Here is a 24,182-nt window from a genome sequence, read left to right on the forward strand (position 1 = left end):
AAGATGAAATCTCTGATTTCTACAGGATTTTTACTAGAACTAAAAGTACAGATTCCCAACAACAGACATCTACTCTGGGACATAATAATATTTTTGCTTCTAATATGCAGTGGAGTTATTGGCTTGTGGAGTAAATTAAGGAGGCATCCTGAGAAACTTGGAACATTATCAAGATGACTAAAGTCCTCACAGAAATAGAAATCCCTTTTATAATCTCTTGGGTTTTAAAAAAAAGCATATACTTACAAATATCTTTAGATCACTGGCACTATATTAGTTGTCTTCTCATTGCTGAGACAAAATACCTGACAAAAATCAGTTTGAGAGAAAAAGGGTTTATTTCAGTTTGTAGTTCTAGGTTACAGTCGATATGGCAAGAAAGGCATGGCCGAAGGAGTTTGAGGCAGCTGGTTGTATTCAGTCCACAGTAAGGAATCAGAGAATGAGGTGATACTCAGCCAGACATCTCCTTTTTATATAGTCTAGAACCCCAGCCAATCAAAATGTGCTACTCACAGTTAAGCTGGATCTTTTCACTTGAATTGACACAACCACAATATTCTTAGAGGCATGCCCATATCCAACCTAATCTAGATAATCCCCTACAAGAGATTTTTCTAGGTCCTGTCAAGTTGACAGTCAATATAAACCACTTCAGGCACTAAGCTTAAAATTCAACCCAACACATTTTTATGGGCTGAGTTTGATACAGCATATAAATTCATAATTTAGGAACTGAGAGAACTGATCAGCTATTAATCACCTAGATAGTTAATACAAAATTTTTGGTTTAAAATTATAGTCACAGCACACATCTATTGTGTTAGTTATTCTAAACATTGTATTCTCTTTATCTCATTTAATTCCCAGAGCAAGCCTGTGAGCCAGATATCATTTCTTAATGAGTAGAAACTGAAACTGAGAAAGTTGCATCAGTCAAAGTGTAGGAGTCCCAATTGAAATATGTAAGCCCCTACTCTGAACTGGAGTCTTTATCTAGGGTCAAACTATCTCACTGGTTTGAAAACTAATTCAAATAAAATTGGAAAAGAATCTGGGCATGGTGGTGCATACCTTTAATCCCAGCACTCAGGAGGTAGTTGAGATCGAGGCTTCCCTGAGACTACATGGTGAATTACAGGTCAGCCTTGACTAGAGTGAGACCTTACCTTGAACCGCTCCCCCTCCCATAAAGAAAAGAAAAGAAAATGTAGCCATAATAATTTCTGCCTTGGTGAAAGGATTTCTTCAACAAGAGAACAGAGAAAAGACTAACGAGGAGCAAATTGGAAACTGATAGGTTCCTCTCTTTTCATCTATGTAGGTATAAATACCACACATTGTGGTAGTGTGAATGTGGAACTCTTTCCATATTCAGGGTAATAACAAGAAACATACTCTTTCTACAATGTTTACTTGAGTCTCTATATTTCTAATTATTTTTCTTGGACAGAACATGAATCCTTCACACATGACAAATCTATGGCCAAAGGAGGTTTCAAATGGACTTAATCTACATTTTGGTCTTACAAAAAATCTAGAAAGCTCTTTTGGTTTCTACGAGGCTAAAAGGTTTTGAGTGTGCATGCCTCTAGAGTGTATAATAAATAACTGTGAATATAGGTTTGATGTTCTCATTTGAAGGAGGGCTCAAAGGAATTTATCTTTTAGTATAAAGACACATAGAATGATTGAAAAGATTGAAGCAGGGGCTGGAGACATTGCTCAGTAGTTAAAACAGGTTGAAGCATGTGGGTATATTTTTCTTTACATGTAAGAGTTCAAAATCACCAATATTCAAAAATACTTGTCATAAAATCTGCTTTTTGGTGTGCTTATTTAATTATTATGCAAGAGTGAGATACTGTTTTATGAATATTTACTCTTCTTCCTATGGATACTTATAGTTGTTTAAGAAATCTAGAGATGTTAGGGAATTTTTATCCAATAGTTTACCAATAGACTCCTTTTATTTTTATTAGTCAAAATGATTATGTGCATTAATTACTTGATATTTGAGGAAAATAAACCATATTAGGGCTGGAATGTTACTGTCATGTCCAACTTTTAAGTAACTTTATTGATAATTTTATTATTTTTTTCTACACAGTCATCAAAATAGTAAATACTGTATTTACAAAAAGAAATAACATCACAAAAGACAAATAGCTAAATCGTTTTCCAAAAGGAAGAGAACTTGAGCTCTGCTTCAAGACAATTTTTTTTTCCAATCATAGGCATCAACATTAATAATACCATCTTAAATGTTCAATAGATGTCACATCTAGCAAACTGAAATGAGATCTACTCATTCAGACATTTTTATTTTCTATGATATCAAAGATCAAATATAATTATGATATATTGTGTATATATGTATACAATATGCCATAATCATAATCTCCTCCTGTCACCCTCCCTTTCCTACTCTCTCTTATCCTTGCTCTTTGTAATCCCTTGGTAGTCATGATCTCAGAGTGTTACTACCTACATAAGACCTGCAAAATAATGGGGAAATTGAATCTTTTAAATGCTCATATTTTAGATCAATATTTAGAAATTTAAGTTTTAAACAGTTACTGGCTGAGAAAACAATGTAAATAAGATCTGTGTTAGAGTCCAGTGTGGAAGGTGGATAAACAGTAAAATGGAGGTGGAGGAGGTCCAATGGAACTTTTAGGCCAGAATTGCAATTTGCATGTCTAGTGAGTTTTCTGAAGCATTTTCTGTATATATTCTCACATATATATTTCTTAGAATATTTTTATAAAAACTTCATTCATCATGGCTTATGATTCAGAAAGTATCACTGCTACTGGCAGACTAAGTACGATTGATGAAACAGATGTATATGAAGTTCATCTTCCTGTTCGCCCACTAGTTAGCTTCTAAACTTAGATAAGTCACAAATAACTTAATCCTCTTTTATCACAAATTTTAAAAAATGTGTGTAGATAGTTTAGTTATTTTACAGTAAGTCCTAAAGTGGAAAAAATACATTAGTGGAAAGGCAGTTGATTATAGCTTGTCTTCATTTAGTAGTAATACACCATTATTAATTCTTACTTTGGATAAATGTGCTGTGGTTGTGAGGGATGTCATACCGCCATCAACAGTGTTGAGCACGAGAAAATTTGCTATGCTACCTTACCAACTTTTCCCTGCCTAAAATTCAAAATTAAGATGTTTTCTTTAAAATTATATATCTTGGGACTGGGTAGATGGCTTAGTGACTGAAAGCACTTGCTTGCAAAGCCTGCTGGCTAGGTTCAATTCCTCAACACCAATGTAAAGCCAGATGCACAAAGTGGTACATGCGTCTGGAATTTATTTACAGTGGCAAGAGGCCCTGTCATTCTATACACTTTTTCTGTCCATCTCTCTCAAATATATTTTTAAAAGTAATCAATTATTTAACAAAAAATATATTTCTCACATCTAGGGAAATTGCAAATTTATTTTCAACTTAGAAAATAGTGACATATCTATGTATGACTACAGACCTATTTAAGCCTTTTGAACATAGAAACATCATAAAAGAAAAACCGAGGTGATGCTCTTCAGGGAGTGGAATGCTCGAGGTGAGATGATAACTAAAAAGAAGCAATGTTGTTTCAGACATAGGTCCTGAACTAGGAATATGCTAGTAACAATAAAAGGAAAGCATATAGATATGCAAACTGTTACAAAACTAGCTGACAGGGCTGATACCTAAAGAACATAAATCTAAAATATATATATATATATATATATATATATATATATATATATATATATATATATGACGAGATGGGTTCTTGTGGATAAAATGCATGTTTAATAACTTTAATATAGTAAATTGTTATGAATTTGTTTTGCTTTGTTGAAGTTCTAACTTTAAATATTAGTATAGATTCAAGCATTTGTGTATACTTATTTCTTAAAGGAAATGACAAAATTTTATATTACACTATATTGGGTTATTTGTGCATTGTGCTATGTTATAGTAAGTAAAATTTCCCCCAAATTATAGTCTAACCATCAAAAAGATTGGTCATGAATTATTTTTCACAAATATATTTTGATATATGATGAAATATAGAATATCTGAAGAATTCATATTAAGTTCAAGACCTGAAACCAGTCTCTCTGGTCCTTAATCATTCAATAGTCAATTTTTCTAGCAGTTCCCTTGTAAGACATTGTGCACTAGTAGAAAGTGGCTTTAACTTCTATGCTCAAGAAGTCTTTTATGACTGTAGTTAAAGTGAAGAGATTCTCATGCATTAATTACTCATCACTGAATCAAAATTACTTTCAAATCAGGTTTTATGAAAATGGCCAACAAAACATTATATAAGCCTCTATAATTTTAGTACTCTAAATTCTCAATCTTCACTAAGTGACACTGAAGATATTCCACTTGGAAATTAATTAAACCACAATATCTTTTGAACAGGAAATTAAGAAGTAAATACTTTTAAGTGATTTAATTAGTTACTTTGCTCTTTCACCAATATTAGTGAGGGCTTATAAAACTATAAAGTGAGAGTCAGATTTACAAAGGCTACATATAGCTCTTCTCCAGTCTTCTCATTGAATATATTACTATAGTTTCCTTATATACAAATTGTTTCTGGGAAGCATCACCTTAAGAGGATTTATGAAGAATATTTGCTACAAAACATTATTCCAGATAGTAAATAAATTCTAGAATGAGGGGGATGCTCTTTGTTTTTTACCTTCCAAATATGTTTTCAGGTGATTCATTTTCTTTGACTAAAAACATTTTATAATTGTTTGTTCTTATAATATATCTAGGACATACTTCAAATTGGTATTTATTTATAGAAAATATATAACAGAATTCTTTCAAATCAATTCTGGTCCTAAAAACTTAAAACAATGAGATGACAAGAGCTATTCACTTTATTTAAATTTTATTTTTATTTATTTGTGAGATAGAGAGAGATAATGGCTGTGCCAGGGCCACTGACACTGTAAATGAACTCCAGATGCATATGCCACCATGTGCATATGGCTTATGTGGGTTCTGGAAAATTGGACCTGGGTCCTTACGCTTTGTAGGCAACAGCTTTAACCACTATATGATCTCCCCATCCCTAATATTCACTTAAAAAAATATGCACAGACTTTCTTCTTCCCATTCTTTACCTTGTATTTTATTCATTCACAAAGACTGATGACATGATAGATTTGATTTTTAAGAAAGACTTTGAAAACAGAAGTGAGAATTCTGAAACAATTATTTCATTTATAAAAGCAGACTAGTTATCTTTTTCACCTCATTTTCTTTTTTTTAATTTTTTTTATTAATTTTCCATTCAACAAACACAGACAGTTTGGTACCATTATTAGGCTCATCCATGACCTACCCCTCCCCATTAGCCTCTCCTTGTTGAGGTATATGGGTCATGCCTTGTGGAGTTAGCCCACAGTTATTGGTAGGATAAATGTCTCTGCATATCCTGACCCAACATGTGGCTCTGACATTCTTTCCGCCCCCTCTTCCGCAAAATTTCCTTGAGCCAGGTTGGGTTCATTTTGGTTTGCTTCAGTGATGAGGTGTTGGGGGCCTCTGAGGCTCTGGATCTCTGATTTGATAGGAGTTGATTTTTCTCTGCGTTGGTCTCCTTCCCCCTTGTGCTAGCATCTGGTTCATCAGGAAACCAGCATCCCTTGCTTGTTTTGCTAATTTTCCTTAGTTTCAGCTGGGGCCTTTTTGAGGAATGATGGGGTGGCTCTCTCCTTAGGATCTGCATCTATCTGAAAAAGAGAAGCAGATTCTCCAATGGAAAGTAAGTTAGTTCCAGGACAAATGAAATAACTCTTACTTTTTTTTTAAATAGAGAGTTTAATAGGTGTAGGCCCTCTTGTAGCCCATGATTGATGGTAGCTTGATATTGGAGAGAGGTTTATGTTTGAATATAATTCTGACTTGTTTCCCAGCTCCAGCTATGGGTCCCGTACCACTGAGGGGATCAGTTAGCCAAATCAAGAGCAGTTGGTTCCCCACCATGGCTGTGTGCCACTATTGCACTTGTGTGGGCATCACAACAGGTTATTTGTTGCTAAGTAGGTTAGACCATGAGTTGCTTGGACAGATATTAGTTATTTCCCCCAGTCGCCCATGTAGCACCTTCTGGTACTAAATACAATAATTTAGACCCAAACAGCAATGGTACCATAAAATTCTACTTCCTAAAAGGCAGACCAAATGGTTGAACCCTCACCAGGCCCTTATAGGAAACGCCTGAACCACAAGACACTGGGGAGGGTAGGATCAATCATCTCATTTTCAAATTCTGTCTTTATATATAAAATTTTTCTGAATGTTTTGAATTTATATATCTTTTCATTTATTGAGAATAAATAATGTTACAGGCTGCTTAATGTTAGGATTGGTAGTGTCTAAAGAAGCCAATAGGTTAATCATCTTTAGATATTTAGCCTCCTAAAATTCAAGATAAGAAATATTATTTTGCCATTAAAATAAGATCATGAGCCGGGTGTGGTGGTGCATGCCTTTAATCCCAGCACTTTGGAGGCAAAGGTAGGAGGATCACTGTGAGTTCAAGGCCAGCCTGAGACTGCATAGTGAATTCCAGGTCAGCCTGAGCTAGAGTGAGACCTTACCTCACAAAAACAAAAACAAAAAATCATGACCAGTTGTGCACTCTCACAATCAAACACACAGACTGGGAAATCTGTATTAAGCACATGTTTTTGATCTTTATTTATTTATTTATTTGCAAGGAGAGCAAGAGCGAGAGAAAGAGAGAGAAAGTGACAGACTGACAGACAGACAGAATGGGTGTGCCAGGCCTCTAGCCACTGCAAAGAAACTCCAGGTGCATAAGCCAATTTGTGCATCTGTTTTTATGTGGGTACTGGGGAGTTGAACCTGGGCGTTAGGCTTTGCAGGCAAGAGCTTTAACCACTGAGAAATCTCTCCAGCCCTGTGTTAAGCAAATGTTTCCCTCATGCCTTAACCTAATGTAGATTGTAGAAGGAAATGAACAGTGTGTTCCAGAAATGCCTCTGAGCTTGCTGCTTTATAACTTTTGTGTACATGCCAAAAGACTATCCCTCTTTTGGAACTTACCTATTAGCCTGAAATTTAAGACCCCACAAACTGATAATGACATTGCCTCAAAATAACTTAAACATGTTAGTAACCTTACAATACACAAAAAAATGGTGATGTTAATGTTTTAGATTATGGTGTGCTGGAACTATATTCTTATTTATCTTATTTGATAGAAGTGGTATTTCCAGGAAATGAATCATTAAGTTTCAAGGGATTTTTAGAATGCCTGTCTGACTCAAAACCTATAGTTTCTTTGGGCCTATTGTCAAACTGCATAAGAGTCTGAATCACTGAGGCACAAAACAAAACCACAGAGCATAGCTTCTTCCCTTGACTCAGGTGGAAAGAAAGAGGTAAGTAGGAAAACTTCAGTGATGTCAGAACACTTAAAAAAATACAAGGCCATTTTTATAGAGTCCAAATGCATTCCTTAGCAAACATATATACAGGTGAACAATTAGCAAGAACAGAGCCTTCAAATATATCACAGCAGCCTACACACCTAAGTTTATCTTTATTCTATACTTGTGGATATTTAATCTTTACTGAAATAAAAAATAGTAACATGGTAGAAAAGGTATAAAATGTGTATAGCTCTCTTGATATGTGTGTAAATAGAAATCAGATTTAATAATGGAATAGAGCAAGATGGAAATTATGCATGAGTGACATTTGTCAGTGCAGAGGAGTGTTGAGTATTTTCAAGTGATACACAGAGCTTTCAGTACGAAAGCAAATATTTTTGTATCCTGGTATTTTAATTTTAGCTCATCTGGGAAGACAGAGAGGGAGAGAAAGTGAGAGAGAGAGAGAGAAGAGAAATTTAGAGGATCAATAAACAAGAATATAAATCTCAACATACCTGAGGAAGAGTTTCATAAAAATGATTTTTAAAAGTATTTTAGGTATAAAGAAGTTTAATGTAGGAAATAATGAGCTCACTGAATCATTGACTAGGATGTATGAAACAGAGGAATGGCTGTTTTGGAAACTCCTACCTCAGCAGTCACAGTGTAGATCTGGAGCTTCAGCCACAACCTGGAGTTTTGAATAGCAGGAAATTGTAAATAAACGTGAATATTAAAGGCCAGCATTAGGAAGGTAGGTGGAAAGTGAGTAATATTTAGGTATTTTGTTGACACTCAGGAAGTTAGAAACTGGCATGTGAGTCTGTAAAATACCAAGATTGAGCACCAATATCAATGGCTGATTGCTAATGGGAACCAAAACTACTTCAACCATTCAGAACTTTGGTAAGTGGGTCTAATTGTAAGAACTGAATAATCTCTCAGAACTATAGTTAAGGACATGTAAGAAGTTTGTTCTCCTGAAATGTTTAACTAAAATCACTCTAAAGTCATGCTGGTAAAAGCAAGGGAATTAAAAAGTCCACACTTAGAACAGTGAGAACCCCAGCTCTCCAACTTCCAGAGTGCCTGAAGTAAGTGCAGTTTCATGGGAGTGGTTGGGGAATTCTTATCTGGACAAACTGGCAAAAGAAAGGCACTAAACATATTGATGTCTGGGAGACCTGTGAGATGGTCTGAAGGAACTTATAATTCCTTGGGATCTTTCCATTTAAGAAAATCTAATCACACTTTAATGTTTTACACTTAAATTGAAAGAGAATTATAAAGATATGAGTCATTTGTTCAAAGCCTTTGACATGAAAATAAATGGATGAAAACAAGCAAGCAAAAAACCATTGCAACAAAAATGAGTTAATAAAAGTGTAGAGTGAACACACAGAGAACAAAAGAAAAGTTCACCCAAGATAATGAATATTCTATAAATTTAAGATAAAATCACAAAGGAGAACCAAACGATCTTACACCATGAGTAAACTCATGGAATTAAAAAATGTACTATCTGAAATTTCAGCTTATGATGATACAGGCAATCTTCCAGAAAGTGAAATTAAAAATAAGGGAATAATCTGAAAGAAAGGAACATACATTACAAGATCAATTTACCTACTCCAGTATCTGCCTCAGCAGAAACCCATGAAAAGGAAATACACAAAGTATAAGAAACAATCAAAGAAGAAAGATATAACTTTGTATATCAATAGGTTTCACGGTGACCATGTTAATGAGCAAAAATGTTGCACTGAGATGAATCATCATTAATATTAATGTCAGCAATGTCAAAATAATGATAGAGTGCAGAAAAAAAAGTCTAATCAAACCAATCAATTAGAACATAGAGTGCAGAAAATACATTTCAGACACTTAACGATCACTATCCAAACATCCTTTGTAGCCCACAGTGTTGTAGTTAACTGGGTTGCTGGGACAAAATACCTGACCAAAAGCAACTAATGGGAGGGAAAGCATTTATTTTTGCTCAGAGTCTTGAGGAGGAATTTCATGATGGCAACAAAAAAGATGGTAGAGCAGAGGCTGGACATCACCTCCTTGCACAGTCGATGTAAAATAAGAGCAGGAGAGGTAGCTAAGCTCTGGCAATAAGGGAGCTTGTTTTAACAACCCAAAGCTCATCTCCCCTTCCCCCCAAAACACACCTCCTCCAGCAAGACTCCACCTCCCAAATTGCCACCAGCAGAGGAACAAGCATCTAAAACACATTAGGTTCTTGGGAGACATCAGACTGAAACCGCCACACTAAGCAATGCGAGATGCTCTTCATTCTGTTCTCTCTTGCCTTGACTTTAAAGTCTTAGTGAATGCTGGACAGGTTGATGCAGGCCTGTAATTCCCACATTTGGGAGGCAGAAGTAAGAAGCTATCAATTCAAGTTCAGCCTTTGGAGAGTCTTTCCCAGAAATACAAAGAATGGAAACGTGGCTTAATGGAAGACAGCTTATTTAGCACAGGCAAGGGCCTGGATTTGATCCCCAGCCCACCAAAAATAATCTTTCAGTCAGCTAATGTGGTAGTTTGAATAGGTGGCCCCCAATATATTCAGTGTTTTGTTAGCTTGTAGTTTGGATCTGTGGCCACCTGGCCGGAGGCAGTGTCACTGGGAGGATCTTAAGGTGTAGTTTTGGGTTTCAATCTAAAAACATGAAAAGTGACTAGCTAGAGTTCTTGAAATATGCTGTGCTATGTGGCTTTAGACTTTTGGCTTGTGCTTTCTCTCTGTGTTTGGTCCTGTGAAATCAGGCCAGCTTCTTCTGCCGTTATTGAACTTCCACTGAATCTGTAAGCTTCAATAAATATCCATTCCTCCAAACTGTGCCTGGTCTAGAAGTTCATCTCAGTGAACCTGAAGCTATCTGCTATAGCAAGCTTGATTATTTTCTTAGGCAACATTCTGGGACTGTTTCTCTCCTATAGTCTTGCACATTACCCGGATCATTCTAGTAGCTGAGGTATACAAAAGACCTTCTAAACTTGCATAAATTTCAAAGTTCAGGCACTAGAAGACTCTGCATACTAGTTAGTCCCCATTAGAACCTGGAGCTGGATCTATGTGGTTGTTCATGGGGTCCACACAAAGTCATTTTGGATACAGAAAGCAATTGTCAATGAAAATTTCTTATTTCACTTGCAGTAGGCTCTTGTCTCATAAATACAGTTAGCAGCAGGGAAGCATTACTTCAGCACCTAGCTTTGTAGGGGAACTTAACTACATGATGAGAGGTGCCTATTTATTGAACTCACTTATCAGAAAAGTGGAAGGGTCTTAAAGACTTGTACATGGCTCAGTAGCTAAAGTTCTTTTTGCACAAGCATTAGGACCTGAATTCAGAACCTACCATGCATATAAAAATCTGGGTGTTGAAGCATGGGTCTATAATCCTCGCACTGGTGAGGTGGAAACACGAAGTTTGCTAACATTCACTGGAGAGCTAGTCTAGCTGAGTTGGTGAGCTCCAAGCTCCCAGATACATTGTGTCAAAAATAATTTGAAGAGCTATTGAAGAAGATACCCAAGGCCATCCTCTGGCCTCCATTGCACACAGGCATGCATAAGCACCTTATGTTCATGTATTGCTGCACACATATAAACATGCACATATATATACACACAAACACATACACAAACACAAACAAAATTGGATGGTCTTAAAAGTGATGGTTATGTCTCACTTGAGATTTACATGATTGCATAATATTCATCATTCCCCAGTCTTGGAGCTATGGTATGGGATATACATATAGTATGTCTCAAATGAGCAGTTCAGCACAAGGATAACTTTTGCATAAAAATGTGTGGTAGAATAAGAGTCTGAATTCTTTTATCAATTTTTTTATTAATTAGTTTTGTACTCAGTGAATACAGTCAAGTTGGTACCATTGTTAGGCTCGTCCATGTCCTACGCCTTCCCCCTAGCCCCTCCTTGTTGAGGTATATGGGTCACGCATTGTGGAATTAGCCTACAGTTATGGGTAGAACTGTCTCTGCATATCATGACCCAATGTGTGGCTCTGACTTTCTTTTTGCCCCCTCTTCCACAAAATTTCCCTGAGCCATGTTGGGTTCATTTTTGGACTGCTTCAGTGATGAGGTGTTGGGAACCTCTGTGTCTCTGGATATCTGATTTGGTAGGAGTTGATTTCTTCTCCTTCACCCTTGCACTGGTACCCTGTTTACCAAGGAAACAGCACCCTTGCTTGTTTCGCAAATTATTCTTAGGTTCAGCTGGGGCCCTTTTGAGGTGTGATGTGGTGGCTCTCTCCTTAGGATCTGTGTCTATCTGAAAAAGAGAAGTAGATTCTGCAATGGGGATTAAAGTTAGCACCAGACAAATGGAATAACCCTTATTTTTTATGGAGAATTTAATAGGTGTAGGCCCTCTTGTAGCCCATGATTGGTGGTAGCTTGATAATGGAGAGCGGGTTCATGTTTGGATATGGTTCTGACTTGTTTCCCAGCTCCACGTATGGGTCTAGTTCCACTGAGAAGATTAGTTATCCAAATCAAGAGCTGTTAGTTTCCCATCATGGCTGTGTGCCACTATTGCACTTGTGTGAGCATCATGATGCTATTTGCTGCTACGTAAGTTGGACCATGAGATGCTTGGACAGATATTGGTCATTTTCTCCTAGTCACTCATGTAGCACCTTCTGGCACTAGACACGCTGACTGCTTGGGGACTGAAGAGTCTGAATTCTTGCCTCTGCCTAGCAGATTACCAAGTGTAGTTGATATATGCCACTTATTATTTTGAAAGGACAATAGACCCAAGAATAGGAGGCTGGAGATTCCACATTATGATTCCATTTCTTAAGAAGAAGGGAAAAATATTCTGGACATTGTATCCTGTGTTGAAATGTGAGCTACATTCAGATGGCTGTAATTAGTTTAACTGTCAAGTTCTTTTCTAAAGGAGAATACAAATAAGAACACAAACTTGGTAGAAATTGGCAAAAGGGACATGTATGCACCATCTGAGAAAGTGAGCCAGAGACCAGATTCATATATGCAGCATTGAGGAAACAGTCCCATAGACCATAATATCAAGCTTCCTGACATGCTTAGGAGCCATACATTAAACCAAAGCAATTGCAAATTTTTTTTTTTTTTTTTTTTTGGTTTTTCGCGGTAGGGTCTCACTCTGGTCCAGGCTGACCTGGAATTAACTCTGTCATCTCAGGGTGGCCTTGCACTCATGGTGATCCTCCTACCTCTGCCTCCCTAGTGCTGGGATTAAAGGCGTGCGCCACCACGCCCGGCACAATTGCAAATTTTTATTTTGAAATTCAGTTTGTAGAAACCCTGTTCAGAATAATAAGCGTGGCAGGTAGATAAACTAGGATGTGTGTGGTCCAAGCACTTATAAAACATGTTGCTGAAAAATCCCATGTTGTCTATCAACTAGCCATGGATTACAGCTAGGGATTAATTTAGATTTATATAGAATCTAAGCTTCCATATTACTGCAAGATGCTGAAAAAAACAGAATAGGCAGAGCTTTAGAACCAATCCAGGGAATTGGACTTAACAAAACATTGCAGAGGGGATCAGTTCTGGGTCGATCAGTCTACATCCCTAATCCCTACACATACACTTGATCATTTATTCAGTACCACAACTCATATCATCACCTCTCTGTGGAAAACATTCCCACTGAGGTCCTCCACAGACCTCCCAGTAAGCCCTTCAGATTGTCCTTTTGGAAGCCATCTGAGTATTGCCCTTCAGTGTTCATTTATAAAGGCTGCTAAATCCTAGATATTATAGGAGCTTCAATCAATTTTACCTTATGTGCTATGGCTTATACTACTAAAAGTTAAAACCACATGTAGTTTATTGATACCAAAATGTTTACTTGAAAAGGAATAAAATCCTATAAAGTGGTTATATGTAAGATGTCTAGCTTAGTTTATTTAAAATGTCAGGAAAGCAATGTGTTGTCAAGAGTCTCCTCCTAGCCAAAATGTAGTGAAATATTTTAAAGTCCTATCTGAAGCAGCTGGTGTCCTCTTATATCAATTATTTTAAAGTGTTCATAAAGATATAACCAATTTTTTTCATTATCAAAAATATCTAAATTGTAGGGCTAGAATATTGGGTCCATGGATAAAGCACTTGCTATGTACATATGAGTATCTGCGGTTAGGTTCCCAGGACTCACATGAAAAGCCAGATGCTGGGCAGGCACCTGTATTCACAATGGTATCTATAATGATAAAGGAGTCAGAGAATGGAGAATCTCCTAGAAGGTCATGGGCCATTTAGCCTCGTGAACATTGTGGTGAACAAGAAGAGACCTTTCCTCAAACAAAGTGGAAGGCAAGGACCAACATTTGAAGTTGTCCTCTGACTTCCACACATGAGCAGTAGTGCATGCAAGCACATACACATACACACAAACACAGAAAGCATAGAATATGGCAAAGTGTAAAAACCATGATGAGCCAAGCTATTGAAAAGATAATGAGTGAATCCAGCTTATATAGAGTCCTCATTGTTGATTTGAGGGAGCAAGGAAACTTTCTGGAAAGACTTATGGCAATATTGCAGTTTGTGTAAGTGAATTTATTGTTATAGCTTTTTATTCTATTTTTAAAGCAAAAATTATCTATTACAAACATGGTTGAGCAAATCTCTCTGGCCTGTGGTTTAATGTTTTTAGGGTAGATGCCCAGTAAGGAAATAACTGGGTCTGTTGGTATCTCTATAGTCAGCTTTTTCAGGAGTCTCCATATTCCTTTCCAAAGTGATTGTACCAACATACATTCCCAACAACAGTGGATGAATTTTCCTAATTCTCCACATCCTTGCCAGAATTTATTTTCACTTGATTTTTGATGTTTGCTATCCTTACTGGAGTAAGGTGGAATCACATAGTTGTTTTAATTTGCATTTCCCTGATGATTAGGATAATGAACATTTTCTTAAGTGTGTGTTTGCCATTTATATTTCTTCCTCTGTGAACCGCCTGTTAAGCTCTTTGCCACATTTTGTGAGTGGGGTGTTTGACTTTTTACTGTTTAGGTTTTTAAGTTCTTTGTAGATTCTAGAGATTAGGCCTATGTCAGTTGGATAGTCAGCAAATATTTTCTCCCACTCTGTGGGTAATGTATTGGTTTTGCTTATTGTATGCTTGTCTGTAAAGAAACTCTCCAGCTTCATGTGATCCCCTTGGTTGAGTGACTGTTTAAGATTGTGAGCTACTGGGGTTTTGTTCAGGAAGTCTTTTTCCATTCCTATATCATGGAAAGTTCTTCCTATATTTTGTTCCAGTAGTAGACAAGTTTCTGGTCTTATATTGAGGTCTTTGATCCATTTGGACTTGAGTGTAGTATGTGGCAAAATGTATGGATCAAGTTTCAATTTCCTGCATGCGGTTATCCAGTTTGTCCAGCACCATTTGTTGAAGATGCTATCTTTTTTCCAGCCTATATTGTTAGGGACTTTTCAAATATCAAGTAGCTACAGTTGCTTGACCCAAAGTCCAGGTCATCAAGTCTATCCCATTGGTCTACACTCCTGTTTTTATGCCAGTACCATGCTTTTTTTATTACCATGGCTTTGTAATATAGCTTTAGATCAGGTATGGTGATGCCTCCAGAAGTATTTCTTTGGCTGAGGATATGTTTGGATATGCGAGGCCTTCTGCCTTTCCATATGAAATTTAAGATCGTTTTTTCTATGTCTGTGAAGAAAACTGGTGGGGGTTTTAACTGGAATTTTATTAAATCAGTAAATTGCCTTTGGTAGGATTGTCATCTTCACAAAGGTATATCTGCCTATCCAGGAGCATGGGAGGTCTTTCCATTTTCTCAAGTCCTCCTCAATTTCTTTTTTGAGTGTTTATATGTTTGGTTGCATAGATCTTTCACTTCTTTGGTTAACATTATTCCAAAGTAGTTTATTTTATTTTTGTTGCTATTAGAAATGGGAGCATGTCCCTTATTTCTTTCTCTATACCTTGGTCACTTGCATATAAAAAGGCTACTGATTTTTGTGCATTGATTTTGTATCCTGCTACTTTGCTATAGGAGTTACTTACCTTCAGGAATTCTGGGATGGAGTCTCTTGGGTAGTTTACATATACAATCATGTCATCAGCGAATAGGGCTAACTTAACTTCTTCCTTTCAAAATTGCATCCCTTTTATTTCTGTCTCCTGTCTTACTGCTTGAGCTAGGACTTCCAGTACTATATTGAAGAGCAGAGGTGAGAGTGGACAACCCTGTTTTGTTCCTGATCTCAATGGGAATTCCGCCAGTCTCTCTCCACTAAGTATTATTTGAGCCTTGGGAGCTTTGTATATTGCCTTTATTATGTTAAGATATGAACCAACCATGCCAATTCTCCAATGTTTTGATCATAAAGTGATGTTGTATCTTGTCAAAGGCCTTTTCTGCATCTATCAAAATGATCATGTGGCTTTTGTGTTTAACCTTGTTTTTGTGGTGTATTACATTGACAGATTTCCAACCTGTGTTCCTGGGATGAATCCCACTTGATCAAGGTAGATAATGCTTTTGATGTGTTGTTGGATTGTGTTTGTGAGGATTTTGTTTAGGATCTTTGCATCTAAGTTCATCAGGGAAATAGGCTGTTAGTTTTGTTTTCTTGTGGTATCTCTGCCTGGTTTTGGAATTAAGGTAATACTAGCTTCATAAAAGTAGTTGGGTAGCTTTCCCTGTTCTCCAGTTGTGTGGTACAGTTTGAGGAAGATTGGTTTGAGTTCTCCCATGAAGGTTTGATAGAATTCAGCTGAGTTTCTACCCTCCACAAGGCTGACTGTATTCTTGAGAGCTTCTATAGACTTTTGGACTTGTTGAATTAGGTTTGCATTTTCTACTACTTTTCTATGTATAATTTCCATCCCTCTGTCAAGCTCCCTTTTCACATCATTTTCTGATTTTCTTGATGCTTCTTGTAATTCATCCTTGCATTTCTTTATGTCTTCATTTAGCATCGCCAGCTGATTTTTGAGGTCCTCTTTTTTTTCACTCTCTCTTGTATCTCTTAACTGTCTTTAAACGCCTTCCATTTTATCTGTTAGGTCTAATCTAGTGGTGGCAGCATCCACATGATTATTGGTCCTTTGTTGCTTTTCTGCAAGTTCTACCAGTAGCATGGTCAGGGTTCCATTGCTCATAGCTTTATTTTGGTGTTCTGATCCTCATGTTTCTTCTATGTTTTGATTAGAAATGTTCATTGTAGGACTTGGTGATCTAACTGGGTTTTCTTGCATTTGATTTTTCATGTTATTTCTTTTGCACTGTGGACTGCCCATTGCAGTGTGTGGGCAAATAGGCGGGTGGATCAACCTGGGCTCAAGCACAGTGGGAAGCTGCAGCAGCCCAAGGCAGTTGATAAGCAGTCTGGGCTTTGGCTCTCACTTGCCAAAGCTGCATGATCTCCTGCCTGTCTGGGTCACTGATGTTTCCTGAGCTCTCACATGGTAGTGCACCAGTGCTGCCTGTGCTCACCCTAGGAGTGACACTGAGGCACCAAACACTGAAGCAGCCCAAACTCTGGTGTGGGGGAACACTGGGACCCAGAATCAGTTTGTGCTCCCCTGCAATAGGAAAATGGTGATTGGCCAGCATGGCAGACAGGCAGAGGCTGGCACCTGAGCTGGCACAAGGAACAGAGAGATACCCTGAGCTCATGTGGGCAGTTGCAATGGGCCTGAGCTCTCATGTGAATGTGTGGTGGCTGGAGCAGTAAGTGAGCAAGTGGGCTGAGCAGGGTAACCTGGCACAAGCAGGAGTCATGCTGGCAATCCACTGCACGTTTGGCAGGCAAACTGATCAAAGGAGCCTGAACTCCAATGGGCCAGCAGGCATAGCCTGGCCAAGGTGACTCGTGGGCAGCGATAGCAGGGCAATCGCCCCTGTGCAGTGTGGCAAGTGGAACTATGTTGGCCTGGGACCTTTTCCTACAGTAAATGCAGGAGTTTCCTGAAGGTGGAACTGTGGGTATGGAGGCTGCTTTGGGGGAGGGGTAGGCTACCCACAAGTGAGGGAATCACCGATTCCCTGTTTTTACCCTGTGTGCCCTCCCACTGGCAATCTATGGAGATTGCTCTCCCCTAAAAGACCCAGTGAACCCTTAATGTCTTGCCTTTCTTTCCCAGTTATGTGCAGCGCAGTTAAGCTGTAGCCATCTTGGCCCCTCTCTGCACCTTTTCTGAAGTGTCTTCCTTGTTGGGGATGCAGGTCAACCCCATGGGGATTGTGGGTCATGCATTGTTTTGGGGAGAGGCAAGGTCTCTGTGCAAGATGTCCCAACCTATGGCTCTAACATTCTTTCTGGCCCCTCATTTGCAAAATTCCCTGAGCCATGCTGGGAGAATTTTAAGTCTACTTCAGTGATGGGCACTTAAGAGCATCTGGATCTCTGGTGTGGTAAGTGTTGAGTGTACACAGTATCATTCTCCGTCACCTTTGTGCTGATATCAACTTACCTAAGAAAGGAGCATGTTTATTCATTTTCCCAAATCCTTTGTGGTTTCACCTTGGGCCATTTGGACTGCACTGGTTCATTTCTCTCATCAGGTCCAGTTCCCATCTGAAAAAAAGAAGCAGATTCTCCAATGGAGAGTGAAGTTAGTGCCAGTTAAATGGGATAATCACTATAGTCTATGGAGGTGGGAGCTTGACAATGGAAAGCAGAATCATTATCTGGATATGATTCTGACTTGGTCCCCAGTTCCAGATACAGTTTCCTTTTCAGTGATCAGACCTTTTAGCCAATCCAAGAGCAGTTGGTTATGCACCATGTCTGTGTGCCATTATTGCACTTGTGTGAGCATCACATCAAGTTTTTTGCTTCTGAGTCACAGACTTTGAGTTGCTTGGACAGATGTTGGCCACTTTCTCCCAGTAGCTCATGTAGGACTTCCAGCACTACACAAGCCAAAATTGTCTGAGGACTGGCTCTCCTCTGGTTCCAACCAGGATTCTCCATGGTCCATGCCAACAGCATTTGGTGTCTTTAGCCATAGGGTTTTACCATTAACCTTTAGTGAGGAACCACATACTCTGACAAAAGTCTCTTATTTGTTTTGGGAGACCTAGTAGGTCTCTCTGATCAAAAGCTCATTGTGAATGTAGAACTCATCCTAGCACAGGGAATTATAGGAAGTGCCAAGAGAAAAGAAAGCCTGAGAAGAAAGAGAAACAGAAGAAATTTGCGGTTCGGTTTTATCTCACTTTCTCCAGGGCCTTTTGGTTAAGGTGCTCCCTCTTAGGTCTTCTTGAGGGTTCGACCTTTTAGTCTGACTTCCAAGATATAGTATTCTATGGTACCAGATCAATTTGGGTTCAATTTTGTATCCCCCCCATGCCCTTACCCTTACCCCACGTCCTACCCTCCTTATTGTCCAAGCCTCAAGATGCTATACAGTTATGTCAGCAACTTGGGCTGATCCAGGTCAGGAATTGCAGATGAGTGAGAACATGCAATGGTTGTCTTTCTGTGATTGTGTGATTTCCCTTAGAATGATCTGTTCCAAATTCAAACCATTTTTCTACAAATTTCAATGTGTCATTTTTTTCTTACTGCTGAGTAGAATTTTATCATATAGATATACCACATTCTTGGTAATCTATTCATCCAATGAGGGGCACCTGGGTTAATTCCAGTTTTTAGCTATTATACATTGAGCAGCTAGAAACATGGTTGATCAAATATCTCTGAACGGAGATGTGGAGATTTTAGGTTAAATGCCCAGTAAGGGAATAACAGGACTTGCTGGTAACTTTATATTCCTTTTCAGAAGTCTCCAAATTGATTTTCACAGTGGTTGTACCAACTTACATTGCCACCAACAGTAAATAAGTGTTCATATTTTTTATACACCCTTGCCAACATTTGTTTTCATTTGATTTTTTTTTTAAATGCTTGCTATCCTTACTGGGTAAGGTGAAATCTCATAGTTGTTTTAATTTTCATTTCCCTAATGGTTAGGAATGTTGGACATCTTTTGTTGTTGTTGTTCTTGTTTGTTTTTTTGAGATAGGGTCTCACTCTAGCCCAGGATAACCTGGAATTCACTATGTAGTCTCACAGTGACCTCAAACTCACAGCGATCCTCCTACCTCTGCCTCTTGAGTGTTGGGATTAAGGCATGCACCACCATGCCTGGCTTGAACATCTTTTTTAAAAAAAGTTTTTATCAATTAGTTTTATACTCAGTGAATACAGTCAGATTGGTAACATATCTTCTTAAGTGTGTGTTAGCCATTTGTAATTATTCCTCTGAGAATTCCCTATTTAGTTCTCTGCCCAACTTTTTGGGTGGGTGGTTTGGTTTTTCATTGTGCAGTTTTTGAGTTCTTTGTAGATTCCATATATTAAGTTTCTGCCAGTGGCATAGCTGGCAAAGATTTTCTCCCATTCAGTGGGTAACTTATTGGCTCTGCTTATGGTTTGTTTATCTGTGCAAAAGCTTATTAGCCTCATGAGATCCCATTGGTTGAGTGCTTGCTTAACTTCCTTGGCTACTGGGGTTATGTTCAGGAAGTCCTATATCATGGTAAATGCTTTGTATGTTTCTTCCAGTAGTTGAAGAGTTTCAGGTCTTATAATGATGTCTGTAATCCATTTGGACTTGATTTTTTGTGTATGGCAAAATGAGTGGTTCTAATTTCATTTATCTACATATGATCATCCCATTTGTTCAATAACATTTGTTGAAGATGTTTTCTTTTTTGTCAAAGATCAAGAAGCTGTAGTTGATTGTCCTAAGGTCTCGGTCTTCAATTCTTCTCCATTGCTTTATACTTTTGTTTTAATGCCAGTAATATTTTTGTCACTATGACTTTATAATATAGCTATAGATCAGGTATGGTGATACCACCAGAAATGTTTCTTTTGCTGAGGATATGTTTGGATATCTGAGGACTTCTGCCATTCCATATGAATTTTGAGAACTTTTTTTTTCAATCTCTGTGAGGAATACTGCTGGTATTTTTATTGGTATTGTGTTAACTCACTCTATTGCTTTTGGTGGAATTGCCATTTTCACAATATTAACTCTACCTATCCAGGAACATGGAGGTCATTCCATCTTCTCAAATCCTCCTCTATTTCTTTCTTGAGTGTTTTAATGTTTTCATTGTATTGTTCCTTCACTTATTTGTTAGTGTTATTCCAAGGTATTTTGTTGTTGTTGTTGCTATTGAAAATTGGACAGCATCACTGATTTCTTTCTCTGTCTTTGTTTCTTTTGCATGTAGAAAAGCTCCTGATTTAAGTGCATTAATTTTGTATTCTGCCACTTTGCTGAAGGAATTTATCACCTTTAGAAATTTTGGGATGGAGACTTTCATTCATGTCTCTTATATATAGGATGATATCATCTTCAAATAGAGTTAACTTTCCAATTTGAATCCCTTTAATTTCTTTCTCCTGTCTTATTTCTTGGGCTAATACTTCTAGTACTATGTTGAAGAGCAGTGTTGAGAGTGGGCATCCCTGTCATGTTCCTGATCTCAGTGGGAACTCCTTGAGGTTTTCCATATTAAGTATTATTTGGGCTTTGGGAGCTTTATATATAGCCTTTATTGTGTTGAGATATAAATCCTCCATGCCTATTCTTTCCAGTGTTTTGATCATGAAGTGGCATTGTATTTTGTCAAAGGCCTTATTCCACAGCTCACACAGGGGCCACGCCTCCCTGAGCAAGGCACAATGGGACCTACCTATACTAGGGGACTACAAGGAGCAAAGGAACAGGGATCTGGCTTACTTTTTGCTGTGCCCTCCAGGACACAGACCAGGGCAGGCAATCCAGACTGGGGAGGTGGGAGGATCCCAGAGGTCTGGTCTACTCACTGTAGATAGTGACACCTGCCCACATATTGTCCAGGGAAGGAATTCTGAACAGGGAGGAGGGAGGAGCCCTGAAATGTGTCTGGCCTACTCCCTCCAGAACACTGAGCCTACCCACACACTGTCTGAGTGAGGAACTCTTGCTTTTTATTCTTGATCTAAACTTCACACTTATTGTTCCTTCATCCTGAGGAATTTCTTTATATCATGAATTTTGTTATTGAATATATCATATACTTCCATGCATTACTAATTGGTTTGGTTGGTTTCTTCCTTTGAAATTTCACTAACTTATCCTGTTTAGCCTCATTTACTTTCCTCCATTCAGAGGACTCTCTTCACATGCCACAAGTAGTAAACAAATGTCTGGAGATTGACTGACATCACTGATGGGTGCCTACATATTGTATACCCAAATATCCACATAGTGTATACCAATGACTGTTCTTTTAGAGATGAACAATATAACTGTGAGATTTACTGCTGATTTAAACTACTATTTGGGGAAGTTTACATGTTGCTTCTGAAGAAACTGATTATGTATTCTATCTAAATAAAATGAACATCTGTGCAAATGAAAAGAAAGCAAACAATACTGATAAGTTTCATCCTAATTGCCCCTAATGCCTCCACCATATTTCAGTTCAGCTCTTCTGTCATGGAAAACTATCTTACATTTCCTTTATTAATGATTGTCTGGCTTAGTTTAACTCAAAGTTAACAGATGTAGTGTCCATGACATGGCCATAGCTTGCTTGGTGTTTTCTTGAGCAAACTACTCATACTAATTCTGAATTCCACCTTCCATAAATAAGAGTATTTTCAGCTGTAGCTTTAGGTGAGTTCCTGTGGTCTAATGGTATAGACTTATCAAAGACTGATATCCCAAATTAATATAATGATTAATATAATTATTGTGTGATATTTAAGGCTAATCATTAAAATTGGCCTTATATAATCTAGCAATTATATAAATCTGGTTCATAGAGATAAGCTTGGGTTCCTCATATCATAACAATTATTAATACTGTTAAGTATTTTTGTCACATAATATTTTGCTTAGAGTAGGAAATTTGAGAAGGAGTAATTTTGTCCTTCTCAACTATGATCATCATAGTTGGTATAAGGATATTATAATTTCATGCATCCTTTCTTTTAGTACTCATTGTTACAGTGGTTCCTTTTTCCTACCCATCTCCTAGAAGGCATTATGGAGCTGCAGTTAATAGAAATTTGACTTATAATGATGCCTTATGTGGTTATTTTGGGGAAAAAAATGATTCCTCTCCCATACATCTTCCAAATAAAGTCTACATTTTTGTATAGGGATTCAAAGTTTGTCCTAACCAACCTGACTCTCACTATTACTCTGCCCTGTTATGTTATCTGTCAAATGGTTGGAAAAGTTGTTAATAATGTTCACAGTTTTCTTGTTTCTGAACTCTTTAGTCAGTTCTGCATAATTCCATGTTGAAATTCAGCACTTCTTAAAGTAATATATCATCTCCAAAATCTCTGTGGTCCTCCCATTGCAGAACGATGTCCTCTCCTAAACTTCTGCAACTCTCCACATTCATTTTTGTGTACCAAGTTTTCTTAAGGCATTCCTTCTCTTTCATAATATCCTATGTTTTGATGATTTAGAGAGAGGCTTTCTTTGTCTTTTATTGTCTGTTTCCATCTCTGTTGACCAATTTGTGAGATTCTTAGGTTCTTTTACTTATTACATAAACAAAGTATCCAGTAGGTTTACTTAAAAATATGAAATAGTTCATAAAGAGTAGCTTAATTAAATTGAATTGTTAGTCCATATCTTTAGATATGAATATTAAACGGAATCTTTTGTGGAACGTAGCAAAGTTTAAAGAATAACTCTCCTCCAATGTCAGTGTTCTGAAAAAGAGCCTCTAAATATGACTGGAAAGGAGAAGTCAAGATTTTCGGCTAATAAATGCTGGTAAAGAAATTATTACAAGAAATCAGTAGCCTGATATAACAGATATGTGGAATCATGTAATACTCTATGAAGATAAATCCTTGTTTTGTGTTAGGCAGACAGGACACATAGTTAAGGCTTATTTATCATAAAAAGAAAGCCCAGAATTTGGACAGGTTTTCAAAACAGACAAGCTAAATCCCGTAGATTTGAGATAAAGCCTTGTATTATTCATTTTTCTTAGCCTTTGTTTAGGAAAATAAGGTCAATTATGAACAAATATTTTTCAAACAAATAATGAGGAAGAAATAAAAGTTTAATATTTTCAAGTAATATCATGAGCAGCTTTCTCCTGTCATTATTATAACACAGAGTGATATTCTTTGAGTCATGTCTTAGTATTCAGAGTCCTGTCCATGAAAAGAAATCAGTGTTAGGGTGAATAGGGTGAACACAGTTGTGGAATCGACTCTTTAAGTCTTTAAAGTTTCTGTCCATTTATTTTTATTTCTCTTGCTATTTCATTCACATTATTCACTTTGTTTTTTTTTTAGATTACTAAAACGAGAAGAAGGTTTCACATTTATTCCTCGGTCCCGTGAAGAGCTTCCAGACAACTTTCCAAAGGAAATCCCTGGTGTCTGCTACTTCCTGGAACTAAGGACTGGTCCAAAGCAGCCGAAGCCTTCTCTGTCTTCATCAAGAATAAAAAAGGTTTCCTACAACATTGGCACCATGTTCCTTCGGGAGACCAGCCTCTGAGACCTGCTATAGATCAAAGACTCCTCCAAAAAGCACAAGCCCAGAACATGGGTCTCGACAGGAGTGTAGGAAAAGATGCTTCTCTTCCAATTTGTTGTTGAGAACAAGCAGTGGAATCTGTGGTAATGTCAGGCAATAATCCTTAGAAAGGTGGGTGACTGCTGTTAATTAAAAAAAAAAACT

General features: G+C 37.6%; 1 protein-coding gene across 1 annotated transcript in view; it reads left to right on the plus strand.

The window, feature by feature from the left end:
- Positions 1–24,182, plus strand: part of Gucy1a2 (guanylate cyclase 1 soluble subunit alpha 2) — a 334,364-nt gene that overhangs the window by 296,647 nt on the left and 13,535 nt on the right. The window contains exon 8 of the mRNA XM_045145037.1: positions 23,792–24,149. Coding sequence (XP_045000972.1) covers positions 23,792–23,999 — 208 coding nt within the window. The 3' untranslated portion in view covers positions 24,000–24,149. The remainder of the gene's footprint in view (positions 1–23,791; positions 24,150–24,182) is intronic.

The sequence above is a fragment of the Jaculus jaculus genome, chromosome 3 (genome assembly GCF_020740685.1).
Source record: "Jaculus jaculus isolate mJacJac1 chromosome 3, mJacJac1.mat.Y.cur, whole genome shotgun sequence".
Classification (NCBI taxonomy): domain Eukaryota; kingdom Metazoa; phylum Chordata; class Mammalia; order Rodentia; family Dipodidae; genus Jaculus; species Jaculus jaculus.